At 39.0% G+C, this 19,345-nt stretch overlaps 1 protein-coding gene and 2 non-coding genes across 3 annotated transcripts in view; 1 reads left to right on the top strand and 2 right to left on the bottom strand.

The window, feature by feature from the left end:
- LOC124555753 (hemicentin-1-like) overlaps positions 1–19,345 on the bottom strand; it is an 817,128-nt gene that overhangs the window by 682,366 nt on the left and 115,417 nt on the right. Inside the window, exon 2 of the mRNA XM_047129776.1 lies at positions 7,114–7,316. Within this exon, the coding sequence (XP_046985732.1) occupies positions 7,114–7,316 (203 nt within the window). The remainder of the gene's footprint in view (positions 1–7,113; positions 7,317–19,345) is intronic.
- On the bottom strand, positions 3,719–3,793 carry Trnat-ugu. The gene has a single exon. It is a non-coding gene; the product is annotated as a tRNA-Thr (tRNA).
- Positions 4,070–4,144, top strand: Trnat-ugu. The gene has a single exon. It is a non-coding gene; the product is annotated as a tRNA-Thr (tRNA).

Raw genomic sequence — 19,345 nt, 5'->3', positions numbered from 1 at the left:
ATGTGGAGAACATGTGCAATATACCTCACAAGTAGCCTACACTAGCTGTGCTTGCCCACAAGCAATCTAACAGATGCTCCTCAATGCTCATGACACATGGGGCAGAGTTGGAAAAGCATTACTGTATACAATATGCCACAAATCCCATTGGACCATGAAGACTTGTTTAATTTTGGAAATTTCAGTAATTTCTCAATGCTGCTCTCACTAATACCTACACACTTATCTTTGAAATACTGAGAGAAGTAAACTGGGACAGTACTTCTGTATTTTCCTTAGTAAAGGAAAATCAGAATATGGAATTCATAGTTTATGCTTATGCTTTACTACCCCAGTTTCATTTTCAGTCATCCCTGTATGCCAGGACACTAATTTTGGTGCCACTGATAACCTTTATGTATGACCAGAATTTCTTTGGCTTTTGCAGAATATCTCTTAATCATATTCTGCTATGGTAGAAACTGAAGACTTCATGCTTTGTCCTCTTGATAACCAAAATATGTTTGTCACCATTTTTCTTTCTACAGTCCTATTCTTTGTTTTATACTTATTAAGCTGTAATCACTGTTCCTTTAGATGTTTGTTCACAGTGACTGTATACCATGGATGTCCCTTCCATCATGAACTGTTCTACAAGATATTTACCTAACCAATGGACAGGTAACTATTTTTGAAACTTGTGCCACATGTCTTCCACTCCTGCTCAAAGATAAATGTTTTAAGTTCACCTCTGAGATATGGCATGGTTGCCTCTCAATCTAGCTTATTGAATATGAAAATCTTTCTAATTGTTTTAGCTCCCCTTTTACTCTAGTAATCATAGTTGCTACAACTACCTCATGGCCACTGGTACCAGTTTCAATATGGATATGTTAAGAGGGTCAGGTCTATTTGAGGCCATTAGGTCTAATATATTTCCATCATGAGTGGGCTTCTGCACTATCTGTTCTAGGTAACTTTCAGACGTGGCATTTAGTGATGTTTTACAGAATGTCTTATCATGCCCACTACCTACAAAACTGTAAGTTTCTCAACAGGTTGCTGGAACATTAAAGACTTCTCAAATGATGACAGTATGATTGAGAAACATGTGTACCAGCAAACTGAGGTTTTCTCTAAAGTTTTTTGTTTAATCTGGGGTTGAGTCTGGTCCTCAACAGGAAAGTTCAATTATATGCCAACACTTGATAGTCTCTTGCCCAAACAATCTTGTATGTCGAGTCAATTTTTGTCTTTTTGGATTAGAACGTCTTGTCTGCTGTGACAAATACCTTCCTACATTTTCCATTAGCCTATCCTTTGGACAAACACTTAGATTTACGTCAAGCCTGAACCTAGTATTATGTGAGCTGTGCTGCTTTTCAAGAGCACTTGAAACATTGGAACTTTCTGTGAATACTTATGAAGCTGATCACTAAGATTTTAATAGTCTCATCTACACCACATCTCCAAAACGTTCCAAGACTGATTTTATTCCTGGCATATAAGTGACATAATCACAGTAACTAAGATGGCAGATTGAACTAACAACTGTGTACAACAGATGTGCATTCAACCAGTCACCCATGAGCTGACAGTGTTAAGTAGTAGATGTGTGGCCATAATGTGTGAATGATGTTGTGTCACAAATCACAATGAAGCAACATCTCTAAATAAAATGTTCAAGACATCCTCCAGAATGTTACGAAGAAGAGGAAGTGTGTGTAAAGTTTAGCCTGCATGCCTTGACTCCTGAACTAAAATGACATGTGGACACTTGCCATGACTTGACTGAAATGAAAAACATGGAAAATTATTTAAAAAAAAAAAAATGGGTGGCAGGACTTTGTGTTATCAGCATGAAACTACCACAAAATGGCAAAAGTGCAGAAATTTACTTTAAGGGTCACTGCTTTGATGACATAACCAACAGTCAACCAAATGTGCTGCACGAGTTGAATCCCATCCCAAAGAAGGACTTTTCTGAGAGTTTCACATGGTTGTATGTATGTTCCATGGATTGTACTAAAGTGGAGGTTTACTTTCTGGAACACCTGAAGCACTGAAACCACCACCTTAACTTTCCTTTATTTTTTTAATGCAGTCTTGAAATGTTGTGGACTGATAGGGTACAGGGACATTTCTTTGGTTCTTACAGTAATAGTTTGGGGTGTCCTAGAGCTGTCATTACTTTGACTGGATAGAGAGTTGACAAAGCTAAAAAAAATTGTGAGCACCCCACACACAGTCTCTGCTCTGTAGTGCATCTATGATCTACATAGGGGTACCTTACAATTCTTAACCTTTCGGCACATGTCCAGGAAGTTGCCACCTAGCTAACAGCTTTTTAGGGTATCATGATTCACTGTATGTTGAACTGCAGTCAGTTAACAGACTGCTATCCTCCTGTCTTTGCTTTCACTTGACACTGGCACAGCTCACTTTGCAGCTGGTGAAGTGTCTATAACATGATCAGTTTCCATAGATGACAGCACTTCAAATTTTGTTTGGGGTACGTATGTAATACCCTGAGTTCTCCACCATTCCTGCCTCCATTGTGCAGGATCATTAAACCTAACACTGACAAGCCACTCAGAGTCAAGTGGACAGTGGTGATAGGTCCTATTCTTCCTGCTACTGCCATATGGCAGTGCTGCTCAGTTCCTAATGCAGTATTGGTTATTCTTCATGTTTTACTGTCCCTGTTAATACATATCAGTAAAACAAACAATGCACTAGATTAATCTGAGATTGCTCTATCAAATGGGCACATAAAATTCTGCTTTAAAAATAATTTTGTTTGTAACAGGAAACACTCCAAATCTTTCTGTCAACACTGGGCATGAAAGAAATAATGAGTAGTATTTGTCTGGGATGACTCCAGCTATACATTGCAAAAACATAACTGCAAATATCTGCTGAAACACAAGAGAAAGTGCGCCTGATGACTCTTAGGTGGGACACCTGGTACACTACTGGTGAAGCAATAAACTAAACTAATACAATATGACTGCTTTATATGTGCAAGTCACAATATTCAAGCACTGAAGTTGAATTTGTAAGGAATTAGTTTACATCACAATCATAACATTTCAAACATTAACTTAGAAGAAACATGCCATAGAACAGAAAAACGTGAAAATATAGTACTAGTTACACTGCAATTAAAGGAAAATGATTTTCTGGAAAGATATTTCTGGCAAAGTTTACAGAATACATAGCTGTGGTCCATAATTTACTACGAACTACATTATGCATAATATTCATAAGCACCTGAAAATTCACAAAATTATACCTTTTATCATGTAAATACACAACAAAATTCCATAATGATTCTTTTTGAATGAGGATTCCATTGCCAAAAATTTCTAGGAATACCAAATTTAGTTTGTAATTGATGATATAGTACAAATTATGCACAACACTGCCTCATGTTTATTATGTTACATATACCACTGAGAATAAAAATCCCCATTTTTTTATTATATGTGGTGCCCGCCATGGCAGCAAACAATGATGTAGATGTTCACAAAGTGGGATTACAGTGCTGTAGAGCTTTTTATTCCTATTGCCTGTCCACTTCAGACAACATTTTTCACAGTTCTCATGTGCTACAACATTTCGATAAAACACGTGAGTTCATCATTTTAAAAGAAGATGTAACTAAATGATAATTAAATGAACACCCTAGCTGCAAAGGGGCGTTGATATACTTCATTGGGGACATGTTGAAAATGTGTGCCCCGACCGGGACTCAAACCCGGGATCTCCTGCTTACATGGCAGACGCTCTATCCATCTGAGCCACCGAGAGCACAGAGGACACCAACGGTAACTGTTCTTTCAAGAAGAGATACTACCATAATTTATAGTTAAAATATGGTTTCCCGGCCACTGACCTTCTTGTCTGAAAGCACACGCTATGCCCGAACTCGTACGGGGCTTGGTAGATTAATCTGCCACGAGTAATGAGTATGATGGGCAAACATCTATTAGGCTCACTACGAATGTAGTGGTGTGGACATGTTGGGAATGTGGGCCTCACGGGGAGCGTGCAAGGGATAAGTCCCTGCAGGCGCACTTTCCTCTGTGCTCTCGGTGGCTCAGATGGATAGAGCGTCTGCCATGTAAGCGGGAGATCCCGGGTTCGAGTCCCGGTCGGGGCACACATTTTCAACATGTCCCCAATGAAGTACATCAATGCCTCTTTGCAGCTAGGTTGTCCATTTAATTATCATTTCATTCTAGCAAAGCTGCATGGTCACCAACGGTAACTGTTCTTTCGGGAACAGATACTACCGTCATACATAGAAGATGTAACTCCCTAAAGCTATTTTGAGGATACTATGTAGACTTCAAGAAATTGATAGTTTCACATTTTATAGTCTACACTCAAGCAGTAAATGAGTTAGAATGAGCATTGCTAGGGAGATGATGAGAGTTACATATGAGAGCTGGTTTCTCTAGGTGATGCAACAATCCAATGGGAAATGGTTCTTTCCACCAACACAATGGAAAACCATAAACTTGTGTTAAATGGAAAAAAAGATAAAGCATGTTCTATAAGAGCTATATAAAATCTACATACACCAAAGTAAGTGTATTGTTGACATGAAAAGCATGAACTTCTCACAAAGATGTTATGATAAAAATGACATATATCGCAAATAATGTTTTAATAACGCGTAATTTTGAAAAAAAGCACATTAATTCATTCAAACACACAAATGCATGTACTAAGATGTCATGTAAGGTGCCAAAGGAGAGATAATCTTACACACTATGTCATATAGATTTCATATGGTGATCAAAGAAGTAGTTTGGCTGTGATGTTGACAATTAATAGTGCATAATATGCAATTTAAACCAGTGCACACGATCTTTATTATCCTACTTAATGAAAATTCAGATATAAAACATAATATATACACTTTTACAAAACTGAAGTAAATAAAGACTTATGGCATTCAAAAGTGGTACAAGCTATTGGGTTCTGAGAGTACCACCATGTAGAGTACAAAAAACTGTATTAAATGCGTATGCCAGATTTGTAGGTAGTACAATCGAAACTCATTTTTATTGTCTTAGACATTCTGCACATATTTCTGTAACCTGTTTTTTATTGTTTTAATGAGGAGTAATAGATGTACAATGATCAGTGGAGGCCTCAAAATGACCAGCTTAGAAGGGTACATATGTCTACGTATAATTTACAACAATAACATTTGACAAGTATGAGTGCTTGGTCATATTGTATTTTGTAAAGTGACAGTCAACATTTGACCAAAATAGGGGGGGGGGGGGGGTGTGAGAATATAAATATGAGGAGTAGTCAAACAGTTTCAATTATCACCTCAGGAAAAAAAGTTATGTAATTAATTTTTTGTTTGCTAGTAAGAAGACATTCAAAATTATGATACACATTGAAATCCCATACAACAGTATTGTACTGTGCCATTGGAGGAGCCAAAACAAATGGCACAGTTCATAGATAAAGATGAGTATCTTGCAGTAACTAATTTTTGGTAACAGTGCAGATTTTGGGCTGGGTTGTTTGGGGGAGACACCAGACAGTGAGGTCATCAGTCTCATCAGATTAGGGAAGGATGGGGAAGGAAGTCAGCCATGCCCTTTCAAAGGAACCATCCCAGCATTTGCCTGGAGCGATTTAGGGAAGTCACGGAAAACCTAAATCCTGATGGCCAGACGCGGGGTTGAACTGTTGTCCTCCTGAATGCGAGTCCAATGTGCTAGCCACTGTGCCACCTCACTTGGTCAGTGCAGATTTTGCCGCTGTGTTAGGAGAATCCCGACTGCCAAACCAGAGGTGTTTGTGGAATCCATGTCTGGTAACCAGAGGGGAGAAGTGTAGGTAAGACAAGTGATGGAATTTTCCCCAAACTATTTTAACACAACTGAGAAATGACCTTCCTGAGGGTACAGGTTGATTTTCAGGTAAAACTGGTGAAAAAACATATGAAAGTGATCCGACAGTGGTTTTTTTTTATCTTTCTCTATCCTTCACCAGTCAGCACATGGTGGACACAATAGGGTCCATTTTCTGTGAATTTTCACAACCCCACATGAGAACATCTACCTCACTTGCCTGAATGGTACATTATAGGCAACAAAGTCTCATGTGATATCTGCTGTACTTGTACTTTGACATAGTGTGCTTTTAATACTCCTGTGACCATGCTAACTCTGTGCCTTATGATAAGCAATAAGTGAAGCTGTAGGGAACATTTTCTTCCATTCCTCAGGGTCAGGAAGAACTTGTGGAGGATGTGGCTTCTCCATGGTTGTCATTGTCCATTACAAAATTTCAGAGTCATCTGCTGTACTGTTGCACATCTATCTGCTGTTGCAAACCACAGCAGTCTATGTCAATCCCTATCACCCATATGCAGTTTCCCACATGAGCTGACTCACAGTGCACATTTCCCTAAATCAAGGTACTAACAGTACATCCCAGAAAGAAGAAAAGGCCAGTGGCTGCACAACTTAAGAGACAGTGTGTTACATATTCTAGGTACACATGATCAAATGCATTGATATCACATCTTGCCCATCCTGCATCTGGCTCTCACATGTAGAACCAGGCTTATGAGTGCTGACATCCCGGCCTTATGCATTACTAAACTGCTGAATTTTTCACGGCAGTGAGAGTACTCTCTCTCCAACACATCAGTTTCTGTATTCGAGAGAGAGAGAGACCAACTGACAGATTGATTGAGAGAGAGAGAGAGAGAGAGAGAGAGAGAGAGAGAGAGAGAGAGAGAGAGAGAGAGATAGAGAGATTATGGGAGCTGCACGAATGACTGTCCAAAAGCTCATAATCATCCCATTCTACGTGTGTGGCTGTTTCCAAGTACATTTTCTATTCAGTGTACAGTGATCTATCTTCAAGAGGTATTTACTGCTCATCCCAGAATTTCCATCTAATACAGTGTAGCATTTAAAGATCACAAGTAGCTGGGTATTTTAAAAAATGGATTTTCACAGTACAAAAACAACTATTTTCTATTTTAGAGTTTAATTATGATACTTTAATGAAAAAATAATTACAATTAGTCTTCATTTTATTATTTCATAGAAGTTTTAATAATTGTTTGCCTTGACCAGATCATCTTACCAGGGTCATTGAAGGGTACCAAGATATAGTTGTCAACCACATCCTGATGTCGTTTAAGTATTTCCATAATGCCATCTGTGCCCCGACGTGCTTGTGCCAGGTCATCGTGCATGGAGCCTGTGGTATCAAACACAAAGGCCAATGATGTAGGAGGCATGCGGAAAAGCAGTGTACCATCTTCAGTATTGCCATGATCATATTCACTGTGAAAAAGAAAAATGAGATTTTGAAGTCATTTCTCTATAGAAAACCATACAAAAATTAGTGAAAAATTATTACCAATTTCTGTGGAAGGCCAGTTACAGGAAACTGCCAAGTGCATGAAATACAGAGCTTGAAGCACAACAGATAACCAAGATCACATTTAAGCAACACTTTTAGACCTCTTGATAGCATCCGATGTAATTAACGACAACATTATAGTTATCAAACAGGAAAGTACAGGCATCACGGGTGTATTCTATGCATGAGTAAAATCGTATGTACAGAATGAGAGACACATCACAGAGCTCATTGAACTGACACCCCAGTCAACCACAGCTAAACAATAAACAAGAATGAGTCACAAAACTTCTACAACAATCAAGTGTACTGAACACTTAGCATGGTTATAATTGAATTTTCACTACCTGAGCCAGTGTAGATGGAAGACTATTCACCATATGGGTACCCAACTTTAGCACTGCTGGATTGTCACTGCTAGTAGTGATAGTGTCATGACTTGCTGTTAGGAGCCAGTACCGGTATGGCCACATAGGGTTGAAACACACACAGTGTGCATTACAGTTGCAGTCAGTCAACATGGGACTGGACAAGGTGAGCAAGGCTTTGCTCATAAAGCTATTTTATCAAAACAACAGCAATAGACCTGCTACTCTTTGTGAGTATCAATGCATTAATGGGATATGGAGAGGTTCTCTTTCTGCACCAGGGATAAAGAACATGATTCAGAAGTTTGAATTAACTGGTGATTTGGGAACTGATCCTGGGAGAGGCTGATGGCCAATTCCATTACAAACTGTTGAAAAAGTTACTGATGTCATGGACAAGACTGTGCAATCTTCAAGCATGACCTGCATCATGACGGCTGTTTCAGACAACAGTAGAGCAATCTCAAGTGTGGTACTGTGCTGTCATGGTTGCAGACAGTTATCAAATTGAGCATTGTTTGTAATCTGAAACATAAACATGGTATGTATTAATAAATGCTACCCTCTCATGTGAAAAATGTGTTTCTGTCATTGATTTATTTGTTCTTTCTCTTCCACGCGTTCTTACAAATGTTTCCAATTGTCCTATAACCACTTGTTCATTGGGAGGGGGGGGGTCCTCTAAACTCACAAAAGTTTAATTATAACCACCCTGTACATTGAGCTTTGCATACAGTGATGACACTAACATATGAAAAAGCTGAAAACTTTTGTTTAGCATGGAATAATTGCTCAGTAGTTTTGGAAGTTCACTCATAGTTTTATTTCTGAACTCTTCAGTACTGTACACTACATTCAGCTCTTTTTCATCAAATAGCATCAAAGAACTTTCAATATGCATCTAAGAAACCTTAGAAGCTGCTTTTGAGGAAATGGTTAGAATATTATGCATAGTTTTCATGTGAAAGAAAATTTAAAAACAAATGTTTAGAATAATCTAGAAATCTTTAATTCAAGTGGCTATCACTATTATCAAACACTTTGCAATAGATACATCTATAGTTGATATTTTTCCTCTTCGAAGGTTCACCTGTGGGGCTATGGAGTGGCTAGTATCTTGCATTTTCTGTTCACAGTAGAAAATATCACTTCCTTGGTTCTGAAGGTTGTTGTGCACATCTGTGAGGGTATATATTTTGTCGAATGGTTCAAGAGAAAAACAAACTTGAAATGTCCTAAAAGTGTGTGAAAGCCAGTAATTTGTGCTAAAATATCTGAATCAATTTATTCAGGATGTTGTAGCATAGAACTAAACACATCACAAAGCTTAGCTCTGCACCCAGTGATTATGTCTTGATGAGTAATTCCATCATGCTGGACAGATGTGTAGAAGACAATGTGGCAAAAATTTAACATGTTGAGGAGATTTTGAAAAAAAAAAAAAAGCAGAAAGTCATTATGCAAACTAAAATTATTTTACACTTCAGTATTTGGCTGGTGCATTGTGACAAAACCGTGTTAAGTACATGAACACAAAAGTGAAAAAATATGGCTTCACGATGTGTGACTTTGGTTAATCGCTGAACCCTATTCAGATTACCTGCCATAATCGTCACACCATCAAACGTTTGTGCAATCAGTTTTTCATTACATCCCAGTTCCGATAAGATGTGCTGGATGAGATCTACAGTAGCATAGACGTGTGTGTCACCACTTATATCACTTGAATTCCAAGAATCTTTCCTTCATAAATACAAGTCAGGAATACAGGAAACTGTACTTTATTAAACACATCTGAAGATTCATCAAGCATGATAGCTACAAAAGGAACTTCCACAATTGCCCATTTTATAGCTGATGAAACAGTTGAGCCCACAACTTATATTACATAATTTTGAATTCTATTAGAAATTCATTCAAACACAACAGAGGTTTCTATGTGTTTCGCTAAAAGAGGATCATACTCTGCAGAATGTGTTGTATCTCAGGCCAAATGATCTTAAAATTTCCAGATCATCATCATTTGTATTGTTCAAATTTATTTCACAATTTTTGTCTTCTGAGGAAGGGTCTGGAAATTCCAGGTGACATGTGACTGGGAATTTATTCTTCTTCTTGTCTTTTTTCTTGTTTTCAATTTCATTTCTCTCTGGTGTATCTGTTAGGATTATAGTCTTCCCAGCTCTTCATCCACAAGTTATCTTCCATGGTCCTGCTTTGGGATATGGACGCAACATTTCTGGTGATATATGATTATCTTCTGTCAACTGTGATCCCTGTTGAGAGACAGCAGTGTGGACAATTTCTTCGATTTCCTTAGGTTCATCAGACTCATAAGGTCTATCGGTAACATTTGCAGGCAGGAATTAAAAGTCACCAAAAATATTCTCATCGACTGGATAAATTCCAGTAACCTTAAAGCCCTTTTCAATATTTTCCTTGGTGAATGCTTTTCTAAATGCCTTACCTACAGTGCTTGAGATATCATAAATTGATGCTGGTTTCCCAGGATTAGTCAACATCCACTCATTCATGGCAGTGTTATAGAAAGCTTTATATGGTCCAAACACTGTGTGGTCAAGTGGTTGCAGTTTGTGTGACGTATGTGGAGGCAAAGTTAATAAAACTACACCACCAGCCCTGCATAGATCAATAGCCTACAAAGAAGTGTGAGACTCGTGGTTGTCCAGGACCAGTAAAATTGGTTCTATGACAGTTGGCTACTTACATGATATAAAATGGTTTAAAAAATCTAGAAAGGGTTCTTCATTTGACCACTGTGATGGATTCTCTCATTCCAGCCAGGGCTCTGAATAACACGTGGTCTTTAAAGCGCATGCGCGGAAGTATTAGCATCAATGGAACATGATTTCCTATGGAATTGGCAGCAACTATTATTGTAATATTCACTCCCCTCTCTCTAGAAGTCATGCTACCAATCTGCATGGTGCCTTTCTCACAAATAACTTTTGGTGGAATATTGACAGTTGAATTTCCAGTTTCATCAAGATTATAAATTTTGCCTAGTGGAAAATGAGTCCTGGAGATAACAGTTTTCAAATTCTTATAAAATTCAGAAACATTTGCAAAATTGAAGGCCATAGCTTGACACAAGCTTGTTGCTTCTGGTTTTCTTAACAATAGGGAAGGAAAGTGCTTTTGCAAACCTCTAAACCACATTAAACCTGCTGATTTGTTTTTATCCCATGCATCTGGAATTCTTGCATCATTGGCTACAGCATATTCATAAGCAAGTTCCAATGCTTTCCCTTTTGTCAGTCTTTAATTCAGTCTTGCTGCTTGCTTGAAATATTCCACTAGTTCCATTTCTTGTTGTTCTCAAAAAACAAATTTGTCTTCTTCATTACCCTGCATAGTTAATAAATGTCTTGTCAAGGTAGTTCTTGAAAGTCCATACTTCTTTGCTGCAGATCCAACCTTAGTTTTATTGGATAAAACCTACTTTAAACTTTCAGAGAGTGCATCACTGTCCACATTTCCCCTGGTTTTTCCAGTTTTACTTCATGGCATTTTCGTACAAATAAAGTAAACCAACAGATTGAAACAAAAATATTTAAAACATCATGTAACTTGGGCCATGGATCAAGGTACAACAGGTGGTGTGGCCCAAGATACAACAACCAGCAGTGCATCAATATACAACAGCCCATACTTTGAGGTTATAGCTTACAGGAATATCACACAGTTCAATGTAAATATGATAATATTCACTATTTACCTTGATAATAATCTTCTCAAAAGGTCTTTCTCAGTTCCCTCAGTACACTAAATATGACAAAGCAGAAAAATACTTTCACACCACCAAAGATTACATTCGAGATAAACATGCGTAGTTTGTTTTTCAAAGATTACAAACAAACTGCTGAGCAAAGGGTATACATAATAGTTAACTCCATGGCAGTAGTTGATTTACTTCACACCAGATGACAGAACTACTCACAATCAACCGAAGTGGACATGGTCCAAGGTACAACACTCTCCCCTACAGTACCTCAACAGTTCCACACAGTTTCTATTATTAATAGAATTTACTGCTTCATCGTGTCCCTGAAAGACCAACTGTTATTTCCCAAGAAAACACATTGCATTAGTAAGCCTTTGAAGGATGTCCCTGTTCAGCCTTACCTTAAGATCGTTAGATATATTTCATTTTTAAGCTGGTCATCAAGTGCACTTTCTATTCTATTTTCCCGGAAAGCAGCTATAGCTACAGGCAATTGTTGATGGTTAACAGACAGTCCATGCTCAGTTATCAACTCCATTAAATTTCTTAAAAGCGTGTACCCAGTTTTGGTCCAGCTATGTTTCTAGCCCTTCCAAACAACATATAATACCAACAAAACACCGCATTTAGGTCACCACTACCGGCTAACTGGTCTTATTTGGTATACATTAGATATTACACTGAAAATGTATAGTGAATTCACTGGTCTTTTGAACCAAGTTTGGTAATTCTTCTGTTGGTCATTCATTTTTAATTACCTCTTTCTTTCTGGGAAAGTACATGCAGAAAACAGCTTGGACAAAAGCTTCTTTATAATACATATACACAAAATTATGTTATATTATTAGATACTGCCTGGCACATTCACACACTTTCAAACACATTCAGCAAACCTGTAAACTGAGCAAACCAATACCATACTAACATTGCTACAGTCTGTTACACTGTCTCTGAAAGGTCCGTAGAAAAATAGTGTCTGTAGTAAATGCCTGTCTGAAGGTAGCATAGCTTATAGCAGAAAATCATACACAGGGCCCGTGACCAACAGAGATGTGTGCAGGTCTACCGCTGCTCAACTAAGTTACATGGACGTCGCTTCAGCTCGGATCAACATTGCCATACTAATATCGCAACATAATGAATATATTAGTTCTATGTATTTCTTGAAAAAATGTAAAGGTTTCATCTAGATATTTAGATGTTGCTTAATAACAGTCTGATTATAATTTCATAATATTAACTAAACACTGTTCTTTTTTTCACAGATTTTATTATGGGTTACTGCACAAAGTAAGTTTTGGGTTATGAGCCTATTTTAAAGTACATTACTGAGTCTCAAAGATGATAAAGCAAATCTAATCATGATGATAAAGCAAAGATAAACATCTCAACACCTTAATGTATCGATCACTAGCATAATGCAAAATTACTTCAATCATGATTTTTTGACAATTTTACATATGGAATAACACAGTTCAGCAACTACACTAACGTGACTAAACATAGCTAGGAGTAAAGCTATGGATCAACCTAGAACTTTTTATCTACTCATGGTCTGAGGCCCAAATTTTACTTCTATCTTGGTGTTGTTAGAACAGCTAAAAGAGGTGAATAATTGAAGTGGGTTCCCTCATTTAAAAACAGGTTTGGGGATATAAACATGTTTTTTTTTTTTTAATTTGTAGAATTTCTAACTGCCTGAGTTTTGTCCCTTTTCCTCTATGTGTAAGATTTCTACATTTAATATCTATTTGTGGTTTTTGTCAAGGCAATGTTCCACAAAGCCTGAATCAAGCTTCTTCTGTCTCCAGCTTCTGTATGTTCTTTAAGCCTGGTGCAGATTGACCTCCCAGTCTGTCCAGTGTAGCAAGACAGACACTGGCATGTGATCTTATAGACCCCACTTTTTGTGATGGCTGGTTGTTTGTCTTTTGCATTTAACAACTATTTACCAATTGCTGAGGGACATAGATAAGTGCAGAGAAATGTACTGCATTCAAAATGTTAGTTATCCTGTTTAACGTTTCCCCTATAGACAGTAATCTGCAGCGTTTCTTTTCCAGCTTGTCTGTGTTCTTCATTGCAGACAGTAGGCACTTGACTTGCTTCTTTATCTTTTTACTTAGAGTTTCATCAATGATGTTGCGGTAAAATTCATTATTTTTTGTTTTTATTGTATCAAGGTCCCGGTCAAAGTCTTCTTGGGACATGGAGATAGAAGGGAGATGGTGGATCATGTGGTGGAATGCTGCACATTTATGGGCTGTTGGATGTTGGGAGGAAGGCAGAATGAGTGTGTCAAGGAAGAAGTCTTTCAAATGACTTTTAAATTTATGGTTTCTGTGTTCTGCATCTAACTTAGTGTCCAAGAAATTTATGCTGGGCCCTCTAACTCCATGCTGACCTTTATATTGGTGTGCCACTGGTTCATATTTTCCACAAATTTTTGGAATTGTGTATTGAAACTTTTCCACATACATAGAATGTCATCAACATATCTGTACCAATACACAACATGTTTTGCTAATGGTTCCCTCTTAAGAAAATCAGTCTCCCACTTGGCCATGAACATTTTTGCTATTAATGTGGGTAAAGATTAGCCCACTGCCAGACCATCTGCTTGCTTATAATAGCTCCCTCGAAAACAGAAATTATTTTGATTTAAACAACATTCCACTGTGCTAACAACACTCAGCTGTTCTTCTGGATTAAAGATAGAAGACAGCAACCACAAATTTAAATTTATCGAAAAGACTCCTTCACTGACACATTCATCCTGGCTTCCTCCTAACATCCTATAGCCTACAAATATGCAGGATTCCACCAAATGATTCACCCTATCTTTTCTGTCCCAATATCCCATGAAGACTTTGATGAAGAACTTGATACAATAAAAACAACCAATAATGAATTTGCCCCACATCATTGACAAAATTCTAAGTAAAAAGATAAAGAAGCAAGTCAGGTGCCTACTGTCCACAATGAACAACACAGACAAACTGGAAAAGAAATGGTGCATATTACCTTTTATAGGGAAATCATTGAACAGGATAAGTAACATTTTGAAGGCAGAGCATTTCTCTGTGCTTTTCTATGTCCCACAGCAATTGGTAATCAGTTGTTCAATGCAAAAGGCAAACAACTAGCCATCACAAAAAGCGGGTTTTTATAAGATCACATGCCAGTGTCTATCTTGCTACACTGGACAGAATAATAGATCAATCTGCACCAGGCTTAACGAACATATAGAAGCTAGAGACTGAAGAAGCCTGATTCAGCCTTGGCGGAACATTGTTACGACAAAAATCACAAACACATAATAGATGTAGAAGTCTTACACATAGAGGAAAAGGGGGCAAAACTCGGGCAGTTAGAAATTCCAAAAATGAAAAAAAAAACAGATATTTATATCCCCACACTATTATTAAATGAGAAAAAACCAGTTCAATTATTCACCTCTTTCAGGTGTTCTCACAACTCCTAAATAGAAGTAAAAATTTGGACCTCATTTCTTGATTAGATAAAAAGTTCTAGGCTGAGCCATAGCTTTATTCCTAGGTATGTTTAGTCATGTTAGTGTAATTGCTGAATTGTGTAATTTTATATGCAATTCGTCAAAAGACTGGTCATTGAAGTAATTTTACATTATGCCAAGGATTGATATATTAAGAGTTGAGATGTTTATCTTTGCCTTATCATCATGTTTTTCTTTGCTTTATCATCTTTGAGACTCAGTAATGTACTTGAAAATGGGCTCATAACCCGAAACCTAGGTAATGCAGTAACCATAACAAAATTTGTGGAACATGGCAAAAATAGTGTTTGTTTAGTTAATTTGCAAAGTTTCACCAAAAACCCACAATTGATTCAATTAAAATGATTCCATAATGTATTGCTACCATTACTGTGATCAAATTAGTGTTGCAGTTGCTTCCCCTGAATGCATGCCACTGGGTAAATAGACTGTAAGAACTTTCACTGCTGCAGCAGAGCTGAACATGTGCGACAGAGGTAGCAGCAGTTCCTACGTATACACAGGATTTAGTTTAATTTTTGTTCTCAGGTGCTTCTGGGAAGAATTGAATTGTATTTGTGTGTTTTACAGTGTTGACTGGTGTATACTAACTTTTTCTAAGCATTTGCCTAAATATTTTATTTGCATTGAGTGAGCTGACTTTGGAGTGTAATAAAAATCAGAAGTATCTTAGCAGCAGTCCTTAGATTGCATCCAGCGACTTGTTGGGTTGGTGTTATATTCCTTGTGGTATAGATGAACACTGATTAAAGATAGATAGGGATTGAACCTGTTGTGTACAGATGGTGAGGGAATTGGCCACTGTCTGGAAACAGCTGGAAGCTGTCTTGGCTACGATTAACAGGCTCTGCCCTGAGTTTCAGTCAGTGGGGTAGCGAACATAACTAGGAACTGGGGCACAACACTTTACTGGCACCCCCCTCTCCCTCCTTGGTCCTTGGGGTATGACACTACACTTTATTGTTGGCCCCCGCCACCTCCAGAAACACCTGTAGTAATATATAGACTTCACTCTAATAATAATATATTTTCCAAAAGAAAAAATTTGTTTGTCTTGGAGACCATTTGGCACCCCTCTGCAAGTGGTGCCCAGGGCATAATGACCCCCTTGCCCTCCCCCCTTTCTACACCGGTGGCTGCTGTGGCATAGGAAATCTGGTGCCCATAGTGGTACTGGGGATCCCCACTGATGCAGCACCTTCTGATTCACTCATTCTGACCACTCAACATTTGCCTGTTGGTGAATGGCAAAGAGTAGCATAGTTGCAAATCTCTTGATGGAAGGCATAAGAGGGACCTGGTTGCATATCTGTCCCCCTGCGCTCTAAAAACAGGTATACTGAGATCTGAGGCAGAACAGGATACCTTGTCTGTTGTGACTGGGGTCCATCTTCCTCAAAGGTCCAGACAACTGTGCAGAGTGGGAATGTAAATGGAAGTTATTCAATGGCAGGCAGATGATGGCGCATCTTATGGTAGGTTGTTCCAGCATTGCCATATGGTGCAATAGTGCCTTGTCTGACCATCAGCATGCTCGCAGATAGGTGTACGTAGATTAGGCTACACACCCCATGGCACTACAGTCAGCGTGCGCTCGGCGAGTGGCATATGATTGTGTATGCTGCAACACGACTATAAGATTACCCGCAAGTCAGCCATTTGTCCACCGCTGCCCCCCTGTGCCTGTTCACACCTGGCTGCCCCCAGACTGTCATGTGAAGTGAAACAGCCTGCCTGTAGGAAATATTGGGCAGGTTGTGAAGTGACTGCAGTGTGCCCTGCCTGCATTCAGAATGGTGCTTTGGTGAAGACAGATAGCCTCGCATGCAGAGTATAAAATATGGTCACAAGCAGACCTGAACTATTCGAGTCACCCTACAACAGGGAATCTGTTGACATAAGACCATTACAGCATCACTGAATATGGTTGCAAAAAGGAATGTAAAGAAGGGCAGGAAGATATTTCTATTTAGGAAGAGGGGAAAAAGAGGAAAAAATAGTCTGGATAAGTGCGAGTAGGAATCGCTCACAGGGGGTTCAGTAAAAACTTAATAATGCATGCCGATTGTTCCGCATATCGACGATTTTTGCCTGTTATAGATATCGATACTGGCAAGATATTAAAATATGCGACATTACTGGCAGTATCTTTTGAATGCATTGACGTAGAAGCTTAAATGTTTCACACGGCCATGGGACCACAAACCTTAATAGGTGACATAAATTTCAACTTGATACGTCTACACGTTCCTGTGAAAAAGTGTTCTTAACAATTGGACAGACAGACAGATAGGCAGACGGACTGCAAAGTGATGTTACAAGACTCCCATTTTCATCAGTTGGGGTACGGAACCCTAAAAAAGACTTCAGGTTATTTGAGTGATGAACATGAAAAATCCATCTGCAGGACCAAAAATGTTGAGCATCAATGGACAAAGTATTGAACGCTGAGGTGACAAAAGGCATGGGATACCTCATAATATCTTGTCAGATTCGATGGGATTCACGTCGTGCTATCTGAGTGGCCAAATAACTCACTCGAATTGTGAGGAAAGTTCTTCAAATCAGTCGCGAACAGTTTTGGTCCTGTGACATGGCGCATTTTCATCGATAAAAATGCCATTGTTGTTTGGAAATACAAAGTCCACGAATGGCTGCAAGTGGTCTCCAAATAGCTGAACATTCGGTGGACCAGAGGACCCAGTCCATTCCATTTAAACATAGCCCAAAGCACTGTGGAGCCACCACCAGCTTGCACAGCGCCTTGTTGAAAGCTTGGGTCCATGGCTTCGTGGGTTTTGCGCCATACTCGAATCCTACCATCAGCTCTTACCCGCTGAAATCGGGACTTATCTGACCAGGCCACGGTCTTCCAGCCGTCTAGGGTGAAACCGACATGGCCACGAGCCCATAAGAGGCGCTGCTGGCGATGTCGTGCTGTTAGCCGAGGTACTAGTGCCGTTCGTCTGCTGGCATGGCCCATTAACGTCAAATTTCGCCGCATTGTCCAAATGAATACGTTCGTCGTACGTCCCACATTGACTTCTACGCTTGTTTCACGCAGTGTTGCTTATCTTTTAACACTGACAACTCTACGCAATCGTCACTGCTCTCGGTCGTTAAGTGATGCCGTTGTCCGTGGACAGGTAATACCTGAAATTTGGTATTCTCGGCACTCTCTTCACACTGAAGATCTCGGAATATTGAATTTCCTATCCATTTCCGAAATGTAATTTCCCACGCGTCTAGCTCCAACTTCCACGTTCAAAGTCTTTTAATTCCTGTCGTGCGGCCATAATCACGTCTGAAACATTTTCGTGTGGATAACCTGAGTACAAATGGCACCTCCACCGTTTTATACCTTGTGTACGCGATACTACCGCCATCTGTATATGGGCATATCGCTATCCCAATGCTTTTATCATATTAGTTTATAACGTCTCTTTGACAGGTATGTGCCGAGTAGAGTTGTAACAGATGGGAAAAACCAGCTGTTGTTCGATAGCCATGTTAGAAAGATGTTACGTAAGCAAAGAGAAGTTCACTCCAAATTTAAACGTATTCAACTGGCAAATAAGAACTGAATGAAATCAAAATTAGCATAAGGAGAGCCATGCACGAATCGTTCAACGAACTGAAAATTAAAATTCTACTTACTGACTTGGTAGAAAATCCTACAAAGTTTTGGTCTTGTGTTAAATCACTAAAGGGATCTAAGTCACATGTCCAAACACTCTGTGACCTTAGTGACATCGAAAGGGAGGATGACAGAAAGAGGATCGAAGTACTAAACGTATTTTTAAGGTTCCTTATCTCAACTGGTGAAAACAGAAGCTTTATAGGACCACTTCGTTGTCCGTCTGTTAAGATCCCCTTTTCTCAGAAACAAGTATAGGTATCAAGTGGGAATTCGTCAAATTCTAAGGAGGAGGAGATTAGTGTTTAACGTCCCGTCGACAACGAGGTCATTAGAGACGGAGCGCAAGCTCGGGTGAGGGAAGGATGGGGAAGGAAATCGGCCGTGCCCTTTTAAAGGAACCATCCCGGCATTTGCCTGAAGCGATTTAGGGAAATCACGGAAAACCTAAATCAGGATGGCCGGAGGCGGGATTGAACCGTCGTCCTCCCGAATGCGAGTCCAGTGTGCTAACCACTGCGCCACCTCGCTCGGTCAAATTCTAAGGTCTATAGTCCCTTGGTGATGTAAAAAAGCAAAGTAAGCTTTTGAGTCAATGCGATAAAAAGATGGCCATTTATGGTTATATATTTTAATACTTGCAAACTGACTCATCAAAACCTACA

This window comes from Schistocerca americana, chromosome X (genome assembly GCF_021461395.2).
Source record: "Schistocerca americana isolate TAMUIC-IGC-003095 chromosome X, iqSchAmer2.1, whole genome shotgun sequence".
Taxonomy (NCBI): Eukaryota; Metazoa; Arthropoda; class Insecta; order Orthoptera; family Acrididae; genus Schistocerca; species Schistocerca americana.
The sequence above is the reverse complement of the archived record's forward strand: the minus strand, read 5'-3'. Positions and strand labels throughout refer to the sequence as shown.